This window comes from Vulpes vulpes, chromosome 2, assembly GCF_048418805.1.
Source record: "Vulpes vulpes isolate BD-2025 chromosome 2, VulVul3, whole genome shotgun sequence".
NCBI lineage: Eukaryota > Metazoa > Chordata > Mammalia > Carnivora > Canidae > Vulpes > Vulpes vulpes.
In genome coordinates, this window is record NC_132781.1 from 23,710,788 (window position 1) to 23,726,432 (window position 15,645).

The following is a 15,645-nucleotide window of genomic DNA, read 5'->3' on the forward strand; positions in this document are numbered from 1 at the left end:
TGCCATCTTCAAAATCTGAAAGTAGACTACTTGGTCGGGTTGCCAGATTTAGCAAAGAAAAATACAGGATGTTCAATTAAATTTGACTTTCAGATGAAACAATGAATAGTTTTTAGTATAAGCATTCCCTCCAAATATTGCATATTTTTAGTATGAGCATGTCTCATGAAATATTTGAGACATGTTTATACTAAAAAACTATTATCTGAATATCAAATTTTAAAAAAAGATTTTATTTATTTATTTGACAGAGAGAGAGCACAAGCAAGGGAGCAGCAGGCAGAGGGAGAGGGAGGGGGAGAAGAAGACTCCTCACTGAGCAGGGAGCCTGATGCAGGGCTCCATCCCAGAACCCTGGGATCATGATCTGAGCTGAAGGCAGCTGCTTAACTGACTGAGCCACCCAGGTGCCCCTGAAAATCAAGTTTAACTAGGCATCCTACACTTTATCTGGCACCCCTAGTCCTGGAAAGCATTACTACTCTGCAGAACAAGAGGCTCAACCAGGCTGAGGCAAATGTGCCTTTCATGTTACCACATGGAATTACAAGGTTCACAATAGTTATGGTAAAAGGAGAAGAACTGAACCTCTCCTATGCTCCTGGATTTCTACTCTCTCTGTCACGCTGAAAAATATTATGAAAAGTGTTTAAATGTATTTCTTTTTTTAAAAGATTTTTAAATTTATTTGTTAATGAGAGACACAAGAGAGGCAGAGACATAGGCAGAGGGAGAAGCAGGCTCCATGCAGGGAGTCTGATGTGGGACTCTATCCCGGGACTCCAGGATCACGACCCGAGCCAAAGGCAGACACTCAACCACTGAACCACCCAGGCGTCCCTTAAATGTATTTCTAATTGTTTAAAGTGGTAATGAATTAGTTGAACTAAATAAAGTGTATACTTGATATTGGGACTCTACAGTTTGTTTGTGTAGGGGCCTAGGATTAACCATATGGATTTATTTTATTTTATTTTATTTTATTTTATTTTATTTTTTTAACCATATGGATTTATAAACCCAGAGAACTCATTTCCCTTGTTAGGTTTGCTTTGCCTAGTGAGGAATGAATAGGCCTGGCTTTGCAAAGCAATTTGAAGACTTCAAAACTGCTCCATGGAAATATATATATGTTTTTAAGATTTTATTTATTTATTTATTTAAGAGAGAGAGAGCACGAGTGGGGAGGAGGGGTAGAGGGAGAAGTAGACTCCCCACTGAGCAGGGAGCCCAAAACAGGGCTTGATCTCAGGACCCTGGGATTATAACCTGAGCCAAAGTCAGACGCTTGACCGACTAAGCCACCCAGGCACCCCGCAAATATTTTTATTTCTAATGAAGTTATTCCTCCACCCCTTCTGCTAAAGAGTGTCCCACACTGTTTTACTTTATAAGACTTATGTCAGAAATGTCTCACATATTATGTTTCCAAGGTGGAAGCCTGCTTCTAATGGAGGCTGGAATACTAGTACTCCAGAGGTAGGTTGAAAACAGCAACATGGCTGAGTCCATGGAGAGAGCATTCTTTTCAGCATCAGCTGATGCTCTGCCACACAGGATTCTGTTACCCTCATCTGAGCTGCCTGGTTATTCTAGCAATCAGATCCTTCTGTCTCCTTTCTGTTAGCTGGCCTTGACACCCACTATCATGTGCCCTCTTCGCCTTGACTCCCAGACACACAATTCTTTCATTTTCTTTAAACTCAAATGCCAGAATATTGGAATTTCTAGGACAGTTACATGGCTATAACAACAGCAGAGAATATATGAAATCAGGACTGTCCCATAAAATCTAGGACATGTGATCTCCCTGATATGTCAACACTTGTGCTCTGACCATTACCCATAATGGTGAGTATATTTGGAAAGGAGACAGGGCTGACAGTCAGGATTTCTTCTCATCTTGGTTTTAATCACTGCTTTGCAGTTAACCTTGGGCATATACTTCTGCACCTGTCTCTGTCCCATGCCAGTTTCGGATCCCCTTTTATTTGAAGCCCCCTATGCCAAAAAAAAAAAAAAAATAGAATGGAACAAAAGGAACTCATCTCCAGCTATTTTGCATATCCTTGAAATTTAAGTTTGAATCCTAGCGTTTGTAACCTGGTTTACTGGGTTTCTCTGTCCCTTTACTGTAGAGGGGGAGAAGTTATGGAAAATAAAGGTCTTAAAGATTTTACCATTTTATTTCCTTGTTTAGGAGAATGAAACTTATGCCTGCTTTTAGGACTGCAATTTGTAAACTTCAAGTCTGGATCTAACTTAGATAGAACCATAGTATTCTAATTCCTGGAAAAAATTAAAAGGAGCTTATAAATTAGAGAAAGTGATTTACCCTCTCAGTAAGAATAGTACTTTCTGTGAGACAGTGACTTGTTTCTCTCCCTTGCACCTCATTTCCTTTGATCCTGTTCCCACCCCTTCATATATCGATGTCCTCTTCAATTGACATAAGACAGTTATGAGTCACATTAGCAAAAGTACATAGAGCTAAACAAATATGTCATATTTTAGCATCTCTTGTCACTGAGACACATCAGAAGAGGGCAACAGCAGGAGTTCAGGGTTTCCTAATGCAGAGTTCCTAAAATTGTGGTCTCGACTTCAAAGTTAATGTATGTTTGGGGCAGGAAAAATATAAATCTCTGTTGAATGTTTGAATTGTGCCTTGTTGCCTAAAGAGTTTTGTCTTTTTTTTTTTTTTGGCCTGTCCTAATTCCTGATGTCAGGTCCCTAGGGTATCTGTGCTACGTTTCGTTCTCAGTGAATGTATATTTTATACAGTGTGATCGCACTTTGAGCTAAAATAGATCATATCTAGAAATCTGCTGGTATGGCTTCCCAGGATGAAAGAATATGAGCAGTTTGAATTGCTTTTTGTCTCTTTGGCTTCTTCCTGAGTCAATTCACAATATAGAGATGTTACCATATAGATTTTATTTGGAAAGAAAAAGGCACCATATCCCAAAGTCTGGTCTCCATACTGAGATTGTTTTCTCAGAAAATACAGAATATCTAAAAACGAAAGGGGCTTAGATGCATACCTTACATTCTCTCTCCAGCTCTGGCATTACTTATTTATTGGGGACAAGAGGACTTTCGTTTCAGTCCTGTGCATAAGCAGGACACAAGCCAATTTCTAGCTCTCCCTACACTTTTTAAGTGTTTATTAATCTTGGTTCCTTTGCAAGTTCTGTAGGGAGGCTGGCAGCAGAAGATTTTTTTCATCCTCACTTATTTAAGATACATGGCTAAAACCCCAAGGCAAATCGCTCTTATAAAATCTCACTCCATAAGATGTGATTGCACTGGGTTGGCAGGCCTTAATGTCTTGGGTCTCTTTTCTTCACTCCACCCTTAATTTAGGCTTGGACAGAGGTTGAGGTTATTATTCTCTTTGGTAGGCATGGCATCAGGTATTGAGTGAGGACCAATCCTGATGTACATTCTTTCTGTCAGGGATTTGAAAAGCAAACAGATATAGAGCCAAGGGTGGAGAAACTGAGGCTGACAATTGCCAAGCTGCTGAGGCTTTTAATCCTCTTGGCTACTCCACCAATCTAGTTCAAGCTGAGTCCTCACTTACTTTTCTAGAGGTGAAGTCAAAGCAACAGCATTGTTAAGTCAATTTCAGCAAGCCAGCTCTGAAACACGGAAACACCAGTAACCTTTACAGACCTGGGATTCCATGAGAAATACTGTAGCAACATTCCAGAGACCCACACATCAGACACAGACATATGCATTCTTGCCTGCTCAGAGGTTTTACTCCCTAAGTCATATTCTTGTGGGACTGGTGGCTAACCCTTCATAAGAGTACACCGCCAAAAGGGCTCATCACAATATGAAGATCACTAACAAAGGGCTTGGGCTTAGTCATGTAGCTGTCAGTCACTCAGGATTGGTAATTAATCCTGGAATAGTGGCTGGGGAAAAGGAAGTAGAAGTACTGGGGAAAAAAAAAAAAAAACAGGAGGAGCTAGGAAAGAAGTAAGGTGGAAATGTATGACTTTTTCAACTTCCTGATGGAAAGATACCAAGAGACACAAAATTCTTTCTGACTCTGAGATCTTTTTGGGGCCATATTTGGATGCGCATCATGTCCCATTGCCACCTTCAAATATATATACAGTTTACCTTTGAACAATACAGGTTTGAACTGTGTGGATCTACTCCTACATGGATTTTTTTCCCCTACTGTAAATATGTTTTCTCTTATGATTTTTTTTAACATTTTCTTTTCTCCATCTTTACTGTAAGACTACAATATGTAACACACACAACATACAAAATACATGTTAGTTGACTGATCTCAGTAAGGCTTCCAGGCAACAGTAGGCTATTACTGCTTAAGTTTGGGGGGAGTTGGGATGCCTGGGTGACTCAGCGGTTGAATGTCTGCCTTCAGCCCAGGGTGTGATCCTGGGATGGGATCCCTGGATGGAGTCTCACATGGGGCTCCCTGCCATGGGGCCTGCTTCTCTCTCTGCCTATGTCTCTGCCTCTCTCTCTCTCTGTGTCTCTCATGAGTAAATAAATGGAATCTTTGAGGGGAAAAAAAAAGTTTGCGGGGAGTCAAAAGTTACACGCAGACTTTCAACTTACAGGGGTCTGTGTCCCAATCCCCGGCATTCATTGTTCAAGGGTCAGCTGTATTTATATACATATGCAGACATGCACATCATCTGTTATATATAGTATCCATATGTATATATATGTATAAATATTATAATATAAATATATTTATATATACTTACAAATATTTATATATATAATTTTTTTAGTATAATATACATTTTAAAGCATATGGAATTAATCTGCTCTCCTTTCATGAAAAATACAGGATGGGTAGCAACATTCCATCTATTCCCTACTTTTTCAACAGTCATTCCAACAGCCATTTTAAGATACAAAGAATCAAAGCTGGGATCTCATGGCTTCAGCCTCCTATGGATTGCTTTCTAGCTTTTTGTATCCCTGGTTTTTTGAACCCCCTCACTATCTTCTGCAGGTAAGACTTATATTAGTGAAATTACAGTTATAATTTCCATGCTTGAAATTGACACTGAAGGCCATAATTTCTAAGTCAGGGATGCTATATATTAACAGTTATGCTTAGTTTTGATCTAATATGGTGGGTTTTATAATGGTCTCCCAAATTCTTCCGCGTCTTTCTCTTCCCTTTTCAATGTGCCACAGCCAGGATGCTTTTCCCTTCTCTCTGAATTTTTTGGTTTCCTGTCCCAATTCCTTTATATTCTCTTTGATTTAAAACATCTCTTTCAATGATTTACATTTGTTCTACATATCCTTTACTCCAACTCTTTATCTAACACTCCCGCTATGAAGCCCATTCTGACACTAAGAACATGATAGACTTCTTTTAGAAATTCCTAAACTACAGGAAACATAATTTTTTTTTCTTTGAGAAAAGCATGCATCATGCACTTAACTGCTTTACCAATGGGGAAACTGAGGCAGGGAAATGATAAGACTTGTTCTAGGCCATAGAACATACATAAAGTGAGAAGTAGCAAAATTGGGACTCTCAGATTAGTTACTACCTAAAAACTAAAGAGAAAAGTGCCTAAGATTAGAATAGCATCATTTTTTAAAGATTTATTTATAGAAGTAATCTCTACACCCAACATGGGGCTCCAGCTCACAACCCTAGGATCAAGAGTCTCATGCACTACTGACTGAGCCAGGGAGGTGCCCCTAGAATGACTTTCATTAATTTTTTCTTTCTTTCTATTGAAGTATGCAATTTGCGTAGGAATTTTAATTTAGATTTTCAAGGGCTTTGTTAAACAGAGAAACCTAGAAATCTGTTAGAAGTAAGGCTAATGACCTTCAGACAGTACTCAATCCCTGCACTGCTTCTTTTTTTTAATTTTAAAAACATTTATTTGAGAGAGATAGAGCAGGAGGAAGGGCAGAGGGAGAGAATCTCAAGCAGAGTTGGAGCTGATTTGGGGCTCAATCTCATGGCCCTGAGATCATGAGTGGGTCCTTAATCAACTGAGCCACCCAGGTATGTACCCTTCCTCTAGCTCCTTTTGAAGCGTCTTGGAGGAACACGAGTTTCCAAGAGCCCTTCATTCTTCATTTCAGTTATTCCAGAGAACCCTGCCTGGAGCATATTAGATTGTTAGCCAGTCAGTCTTCTTTATGAGAACTGTATGTACAACCAACCTTCCATTACCCAATTTCAAAGTATAGGTAGTAGATCTGGGTTCCTTCCAGACCTGTTGCAATGGAACCTCCTGGGTCATGGGACTACAAATAGGGCCAAGTAAGTTTCTCCCTTTTTTTCCTCAACAGGGTGACAACTACTGCTGTTATGAAGTCTGTGGCCTTGGTGATTATTTTTGTTTTTGTTTTTTAGGTAGGTTGCATACCCAACACAGGGCTTGAACTCACAATCCTGAGACTGAGAGTCACATGCTGTGCCGACTATCCCTGGGTTTTCTTTCTTTCCTTCTTTCTTTCTTTCTTTCTTTCTTTCTTTCTTTTTCTTTCTTTCCTTTTTTTTTTTTTAAAGATTTTATTTATTTATTTGAGAGATAGCAAAAGAGCTAGAGAAAGCACAGGTAGGATGGAGGAACAGGATTGGGGCTCAATCCCAGGAGCCTAGGATCATGACCTGAGCCAAAGGCAGACATTTAACTAACTGAGCCACCCAGGGGCCTGCCTCTAGGTTTTCTTTCTGTTTTAAAAATCATTTCTGTGATTTTATATATATTTTAAAAATGTTACCTCTAGTCTCAGGTTCACAATTTCTCTGTGGGACACACATCTTGTACATAAAGGCTACAGACTAAAATATTCTCTCTTGATCAATGGGTTAGTTGAGTCAGTAGCAATTGAGATATACTTTGTTCAGGGCTTAATTCTGACAGTTATAAAGGAATTACAAGTACTTCTTGAAAAGATGTCCATATAAAAAAATTAAAGGTAAGGTTACAGAACAAGTACAAATAAATCATCAAAAGCCAGTACTTGGGAGCTGATAGGAAAGGGGTTAGAGTTGAGTGGAGTTAGTCAATGAGGGCTTTTTGAGTTTTGAAGGCAGGGGTATGGGTTTGGCAAAGAGGATAAGAGGGTCTTTCTAGCAATAATGCATGACAATGGTAGAGAAGAGAGAATGAGCAAACTGTAATGGCCAAATGGTAAACAGGTTAGCTTACTGAAACTGGAGAATCCATGTTAAAAGCTAAGAAAAACAAGTCTAAGGACAGTTCACAGAAAGCCTTAAATGGTTATAAATCAAATTTGCCTTAACAGACAAAAGGGAGCCTTATGGGTGCTTGCATAATGAGAATAACTTTTTAAGAAGCTGAGATACAGATGGACTGGAATAAAACAAAACTGGAGAGTTAGAAAAATAGGGAAGCTGGTACCAAATTTTTCAGGAGAGAGAGAGAGAAAAAAAGGGGTGGGTCCTGATGCCAGTCCTGCCATTTATTTGCTGCATGATCTTGGGGAAGTCACTGAATCTATGTGTGCCTGTTTTCTCATCTGTAAAATGGGAATAATGGCACCCACCTAAATGAGCTGTTGAAAGGATTAAATGAATTAAAGTATGAAAAAAGTTTAGTAAACACTCAATATATTCAATTATTAATTCAATTATTAACATATTATTAAAATTATTATTATAATTTCTATGACCTATAAATAAATGGTCATAGGGACGCCTGCATGTAACAAAAGGATCCATCTCACATCTTAGTTTGAAAGGACTGCAGTCGTTCAGTTTGTCCTAAAAGGTATGCAGGATTCAGAGGACTAGAAGGGAGGCCCAGTGTCCAAGACAACAGCCACTGGTCTCACAGGGCAACTGAGCACCAGAAATGTGGCTACTCAGAATTGAGATGTGCTATGAATGTAAATTACACCCTGGATTTCAGAGCTTCAGTGTGGGGGGAAAAATCTCAATATTTTTTATTTGATTACATGTTGCAATGATATTTTAGATATGTTGTCTTAAATAAGATGCATCAATTTCACTTGTTTCCTTCCTTTTTTTTGATGTGTTACTAGAAAATTTAAAGTTACTTAGTTGGCTTGATTATGTTTCTTTGTACAGTGCTCATCCAGTGTATCATTCAGCATTGAGTTTTGGAAATTCAAGGGTTCTACATGTGAAGGTCTTATAAAGGAATATGGGGATAATGGATAAATCTCTTTGCCCTTGACACTTTAAAAATATATAGGTATATACATGTGTATATACAATATATTTATATTAAAATATATCTAACCCCAACTTGTGAGATATCTACAGAACTGACAGAACCAGAGTTAAAGTTTAACTTTATTTTTAATTTTTAAATTTTTAAAAAAGATTTTACTTATTTTTTCATGAGAGAGAGAGAGAGAGAGAGGCAGAGGCATAGGCAGAGGGAGAAGCAGGCTCCCTGCTGGGAGCTCTCCATCCCAGGACCCGGGGAACATGCCCTGACCAGAAGGCAGATGCTCAACCACTGAGCCACCCAGGCGTCCCTAATTTTAACTTTAAAGAGGCCACAATCGGTAAAGGGTCTTTTAGCTTAAAAAAGCAGAAACAAAGATGAAAACGGGAAAAGGGTGAAACATACCTTATTTTGAACATTAAATCATGGAAACAAAAATATGCCTAACTTTTGAAATCACTCCCTTAGATGTCCAGATCGCATTGGTTAAGTAACCTGGATTATTAAAGGTTTTCTGCCAAATTTTGTCATAATCACCTCCTGAAGTTGCTTCTTAAAATAACAGGAAAAATGACTGCCAAAGAGCCTCTAGTCAAGGGCTTTCTGCTGATCTGGAGGTAAAAATCCAGTTAGGGGTTTTGCTCTGAATTGATGGTTTAACGTTTTTACCCTGACCGTACCAGCCAATGTATAGGCTTCAACTTCCCCATAGAGCAAGGGGTGGAGGAGGGGTGTCCTCACACGCCGTCCCTCCGCTTCCCAAGCCCTTCTGGGCTCCTTCCGGCTGGCCACTAGTGGGCTCTCCCCAGGGGCGCCGACAGGTGCAGCGCCCGGAGCCGCCTCCCGCCCCCAGCTCGCGCCCGCGACCCCGCACTCTCGCGTCCAGCCGGCCGCGCCCTCGCGGCTCCGCCCCCTCGCGGCCCCGCCCCCTGCCCCGGCGCGCGCGCACCCCGCGGGGGCGCGCCCGGCCGCCGGGGCCGCGCACGCAGCCGCCGCCGCCGCCGCCGCCGCCGCCGCCTCCGCCTCCTTCCCTCCCTGCGGGCCCTCCTCCCCTGCCCTCCCCTCCGCCCCCTTCCCCGTAGGCAGCCCGCCCGCCCGCCCGCCCGCACTGCCTCCCTCCCGGCCCCGAGCGCTCCGGCTGGGTCTCTCCCCCGCCCCCCCCCAGGCTCCCCGGTCGCTCTCCGCAGGCGGTCGCCCGCGCTCGGTGGATGTGGCTGGCCGCCGCCGCCCCCTCCCTCGCTCGCCGCCTGCTCTTCCTCGGCCCTCCGCCTCCTCCCCTCCTCCTTCTCCTCCTCAGCCGCTCCTCTCGCCGCCGCCGCCGCCTCCACAGCCTGGGCCTCGCCGCGATGCCGGAGAAGAGGCCCTTCGAGCGGCTGCCTGCCGACGTCTCCCCCATCAACTACAGCCTCTGCCTCAAGCCCGACTTGCTGGACTTCACCTTCGAGGGCAAGCTGGAGGCCGCCGCCCAGGTACGGCGACCCTCGGGGCCAGCAGTTAGGCCGCGGGCTGGGCTGGGGGCCCGGCGGGGAGGGCGGGCGGGCCGGCGGGCTGGCGCTGCGGGCCCGGGGCTGGGCGGCCGGCTCGGGGGCCGGCGCGCCCCTGGGGGGGGTGGCCGCGGGGCGCCGGGGCCGCGCTGCGCTGCCCTGCTGCTCTGCCCGGCTGCGCTGGGGCCCGGGCCGCGCTGCGCGGAGCCGGGGAGCTGGCGGGCCTGCCCGAGAGCGCCTCCACCACCGCCCCCCGGGCGGGCACACCTGTGCGGCCCCCTCCCCGGGCCCCGGCCCCCGGCCCCCGGCCCTCCCGGGCTTGCTAGTGTTCTGGGGGAGGCCAGAGGGGTCGTCGGCGTCCACGCTCTGTCTCCACCTCCTGACTCAGTGCTTTTCTCCGGGTCCCCCTACGCCCCACGGAGGACACACTGGAAGGGGGCGGTCATCTGGGACTCCGGCCCCCCGCGGCGCGTTAGCGAGGAGGGGAGATCCGACCAGGGGGGAGAGGGTGAGAAGGAGAATGCTAATCCCAGGCAGCCTGGCCGAGTTCTCCCCGCCAGCTCCGGCCCGAGGGCTGGGTTTCCACGATGATCCGCCCCCTCCCCCTTCCCCTTCCCCTCAAGTGACAGTGCAGCAGTGACTTTGTTCTCTCCTAACCTCTAGAGAAGCTGAAGGAGGACCCCCCATCTCCGCTTTTCCCTCCCATCTTCCTGGCTTTTGCAGCCTGTGAAGCAGGTGGATTTATTGTTACAGCAGTGGTTGCTTAGCAGTACTCTCCTCTGAAAGAAGCTGCTAGTTTTAGCATACCACTGTTGAAAATATTCCATTACTCTTCATTGCAGTTTTTGGTGAATCATGCTTCCCACCCCCCCCCCCACCCCCCGCACCCCCAAACATTATCTGAAGTCCTGTTTGATTTTGGAGACTCTTTGTACCGATGCCCTACAAAGGTCCTGAACAATAGACATCGTGACATACCCTGTTATATGATGTATTATGTGAAGTCTGTGATGAAAAATGGTAATTATTTAGTAGTTATTTTCTAAAAGAATGGTGGTCAATCTGTTCTGTTTTCATTTCTTTCTCACTGCAGTCAGAGAGGAAAAACCAGTAGGCCTCAACCGTAAAGAACAGGGTATATATAGCAGCGAAATGAAAGAACTGTACAGTGTTGGAATGAATTGAAAGTTTGAAGTTGTCTTTGAAAGCTGAGTACTCAGATTGAAAATATGTCTGAAAGTGTAGAATTACAAAGTACGCTGTCATATATATATGGAGTGCTTGTGTGAAAGCATGAGGGCCCTAGGTTCTGGCTGCATCAAAAGGCAAAACTTCTCCCTTGGAAAGTCAAGTGATTTAAAAAAAAATTCCATTAAGAATATGAATCAGAATGAGTGTATCTTTGGTCTAAATTAGGATTTGAGAGTGTTATTTGGGAGACTGTTTGTTTAAGCCAAGTGACTAGAATGTTTGATATATATTGGCAGGGGGCAGATGGGAGGGATTGTAAACAGTAGTGTGTCTTGTGACTTGGCAAACCTGCGGGAAGAAGGACCTCTGATGAATGAGTTCGCATTATATGAGAAGACTTAAATGTAAAAAAAAAATCTTTTTTTTTTTTTTTACCTCGTTAGTTGGGGTCATGGGTTCATACTTTTGAGAGCTGTATATATTTGGGAAAATTTTTCAGGAAAATACTATCCATGCAGGTTTTTAAGTGATTATTAGGAAGTGACGGTTTTACTTAAGTATTAGGACAGAACGAGATGCAGTGACATGCTGCTTCTCCTTACCCCTTTTCTACTTGTTTTTCCAAAGTGATGAGAAATATGTGAACGGCTGCTTTGGGTCATTGAGGGAGTACATAGTAATGTACTAGGTATTAACAGGGAATTGTTAATTTGAGAACAAGGAAATCTTTTTTAGTAATAGGAGCTTTTTAAAGCAGTTCTTTTCAGAAATTCTTTTCAGGCTATGGCAACACAAATGAAAGATGGTACGACAGTGAATTCTAACAGATTTTATTAATAATTGGACTTTTTAATTGTACACATTGCTGCCTTTGAAAGAGTAAAGGAGCAAATGTTGGTAAAAGTTAACATTAGTAGTAAAAAGCATATATTTGTGTTTTTGAGATCCATGGACTGGAGCAATAAGTTTAAATTGTGGCATTAGATGGTATCTTATTGTGGAAATCTAAAAATGTGGACAGGACTATATCTCTAGAAATCTAGATTTATAACTGTTACTGGATCAGTTTCCTAACAGTTGGGAGTCATATTACACAAAGTATGCAAGTCTCTTGGTTGCTTTAGTTGCAAAATTTTATGATAAGCCCAGAGTATTTGTACAGGTTACATATTAGAAACTTAGTGGATTTTTAACCTGGTCTGGGGTGTGCACTCCTGGGGAAGGTGAAGAAATTAGTCAGTGTGCACTGACTTTAAAAGTAGTTGCCTTTTACATAAGTGAGTGTGGTCTAGGTCAGCAGGTTTTGCAGAAGTGTTATCATAGGTCTAGAGAAAAGGGACATTCTCACCCCTCCCCCTGCAGCCCCTTTACATTAGGACATTTGAGAGCAATGGATTTTTGTAGCTGTTTTGAATTGTGACTCTCTTGCTTTGTGGATAATTAATTAAAAAATAGGTAAGATGTTTATGTGAGTGGCTACAATGCCTTGTTATGAGTGCATTGTGGTTTATACGGTAATTGGGCTTTCTCTTATGGAAATATTTAATCTGTGCCAAAGAAATTAAATTCATCCTTCAAGGCCAGAAGTCAGGATATAGTAGACAATCCCGGGCCTTTGCCAACAAAATATTCATGTTGGTGATGACTAAATTGGCACTTAGAGGAGAGTTACAGATATAGTAGTTTGTTTGGCAGGCTAAAACTTGGCACCTAAATGGATGTTATTGTCAACCCGATGTTATGGAATTTTCTGCCCAAATTTTGCATATTTTCTTCTTTTTTTAATCTTTTTTTTAATGGTTTATTTATTTAATGGAGAGAGAGGGAGAGTGTGAGTATGTGGGGTGGAGGAGGATCAGAGGGAGAAGGAGAGAGAAACTTGAGCAGACTCTACACTGAGCATGGAGCCCCATGTGGGGCTTGATCACATGATCATGACCTGAGCCAAAACCCAAGAGTCGATGCTTAACAGACTGAGCTACTGAGGTGCCCCTTGCATATTTTCTATGCAGTCATTTTGGTTGTTTTTTCATTATTGAAATAAGTGGTAAAATTAATAATTTGGGTAGCATTGTGCTAGATCACAAAATGGTCTTATGAAATTAAATTTGAAAGGTTGGTGATAAGAAATTGAACTTGTTCAGATCTTCTAATGTTTCTTGAAATGTATATATGAAGAAACACCTCAATATAAGAAACTTTTAGGGACACCTGGGTGGCGCAGTGGTTGAGCGTCTGGGTGTGATCCTGGGATTCCAGGATCAAGTTCTGCATCGGGCTCCCTAAAGGGAGCCTACTTCTCCCTCTGCCTAGGTCTCTGCCTCTTTCTGTCTTTCCGAATATATAACTGAAATCTTAAAAAAAAGAAATAAACGTTTATATGTTAAGCTTTATCTACTATCATCTGGCAATGAATTTTGCAGTGAATTTTCCAGATAAATGAAGCTTACTTACCCTTTGAGGCACTTAGACTTTAAAAAATATTTACTGATTTGGTTGGAAATATTCCAAAAATGTATTTTTTTAAACTTTAGTTCCTCATAATCTAGGTTTGTTTCTTTTCTTCTTTTTTAAAATACTGAACATCATTCTGAACATCTGTCATTGATACTTGACTTGTAACCACAGATTACCCAAAACTATGCACTATAATTTATTAGTTTCATATCTGTTCTTTATTGTTGTTGTTGTTTTTTTTTTTTTTTTTTTTTTTTTTTTTTTTTTTTTACTGTTCGCTTTTTACTTCTTGCAGCTTATTGTGCCTTGTTGCTGCCTATTGTGCCATTTATTCCTTCTTCTAGCTTATTGAACTTGACCTGAGGAGGTATAAGTAACCAGATAAAAAGCTTGTCTGACCTTAAAAAGAAATTTCTAAGTGAAGGTTTGATGGACTTTCTTCTGAATGAAGGGAATGAGCTTTATTGTATGGACTTTGTATCATCTATTCTGGCTTTTATATAGTCTTTTTTTTTTTTTTTTTAACTTCCGGGTTCTAGGTAATTGATATTGTCCAATACAACCTGGACAAATACGATCTTGAGTAGTAAATTATCTATGAAACTTCTCTGAACTTTGCTACATAAATGAGCCTATTCTTATTGTGAGGTAGATCTTATTGTAATCTGTATGTGAATAAGTGGCAAAAGATTGAGTCTTCCAGTGGCTGTTTTGTTGTTAACTGAAATTACTTCCCCAAATCTTGGCAATTCAGTTTTGAACATCATTTAAGTATGTAGTTCTCAGTTTATTTAGCCACTTGTAACTACTTTAAGATTTTAATTTAAATTAGGAAGTATTTTAGAAATGCAGAAAAGTAACCCACCGCACAGGTTTAACAGATATTAATGTTTTCCTTCATTTGTTTCAGACTGTGCTTATTGTTTTTTTGGGCAGTAAAATGTCACATATACCACTAAAATCCATTTCAATCTCTTCTCACGCCCATCCCAAAGGTAGCTTCTCTTTTTAGGTATAGGTATTATTCCTATATATAGTTTTAAAGTGTTGTTTTTTTTTTTTTAAGATTTTATTTACTTATTCATGAGAGAGTCACAGAGAGAGGCAGAGACATAGGCAGAGGGAGAAGCAGGCTTCCTGCGGGGAGCCTGATGTGGGATTCGATCCCAGCACCCCGGGATGCTGGGTGACCTGAGCCAAAGCCAGATGCTCAACTGCTGAGCCACCAAGGTGCCCCTGTATTTTTAAAGTTTTATTGCATATGTAAGTAGCCACAAACAATAAATAGCAATGTTCTGTATGTTTAAAATTTTGATGTTAGTAGTACTACATTTGACTTTCTGCAACTTGCTCTTTTCAATGTCTCTTTTGTTAGAATACTTGGCTCAATTTGTGTCTGCTAATTATTTGCTCCTATTGTCTTTAGAAATTATAGCCCTGTTCCACAAAGGCAATGATTATTACCAAATTTTAACGATGAAATAGCTTGTAAGGCAAAGTGACTCAGGCTTCAGGCTGACTTGTATTTGGAGTTGTCACACTGGAGATTTTCTTTTACTAAAATCTGAGGGCCTTGGAAATCAGAGAAAAGCCTCTTGGGTCTGATAGTACTTGTAGATGTATTTCTGAGTGATTGTAATAAAGATTCATTCAGGAAAAAAAGTTCTCTCATATTCTTGCCTTCCTAGCTCAAAGGAAACTTCCATTGTAAAATTGTTACCAATAGTCAAATTGCCTCTTCAGTAGAGCCATTACTTAGTGTTTGGTTCAGTTGTAGTACAGTCTTTTTGGGGCTCCAAAAAGACTTAATCCTGGGTTTGAAACAAGGAAACACTGTTATTTTATTCCATTCCATATGTTGTATCAGTTGATACAAAATATATGTCAACTCTAACATTTTGCTTCTACTTTAAGTTTGCATACTGTGAAGATCTTAATGCTGAAATTCCTTTGAATTGTTACCTGTATATATTTTTTTAAAGATTTAATTTATTTATTTATGAGAGACACAGAGAGAGAGGCAGAGACATGAGGGAGAAACAGACTCTGCAGGAAGCCCGATGTGGGACTCGATCCTAGGACCCCAGGATCACCACCTGAGCCAAAGGCAGATGCTCAACTACTGAGCCACCCAGGTGCCCCTATTACTTTTGATAGTGGAACACATCACTAACATGATGATGTTAATATGTGAGAAATCATGTACTGAATCATCAGGTCAGTGCTATTGTTGGGAAAACAAAAGAGCAATGTTATAGTGTGGTAGTCAGGCACTTAAGTCCATGTAGGTATCTTAAGTCTGTACATGTATAGCT

The 15,645-nt window shown here is 41.6% G+C and overlaps 1 protein-coding gene across 1 annotated transcript in view; it reads left to right on the top strand.

Moving 5' to 3' along the window:
• The first annotated feature begins 9,152 nt into the window (after positions 1 to 9,152).
• NPEPPS (aminopeptidase puromycin sensitive) overlaps positions 9,153 to 15,645 on the top strand; it is a 101,561-nt gene continuing 95,068 nt past the window's right edge. The window contains exon 1 of the mRNA XM_072747388.1: positions 9,153 to 9,667. Coding sequence (XP_072603489.1) covers positions 9,407 to 9,667 — 261 coding nt within the window. The 5' untranslated portion in view covers positions 9,153 to 9,406. The remainder of the gene's footprint in view (positions 9,668 to 15,645) is intronic.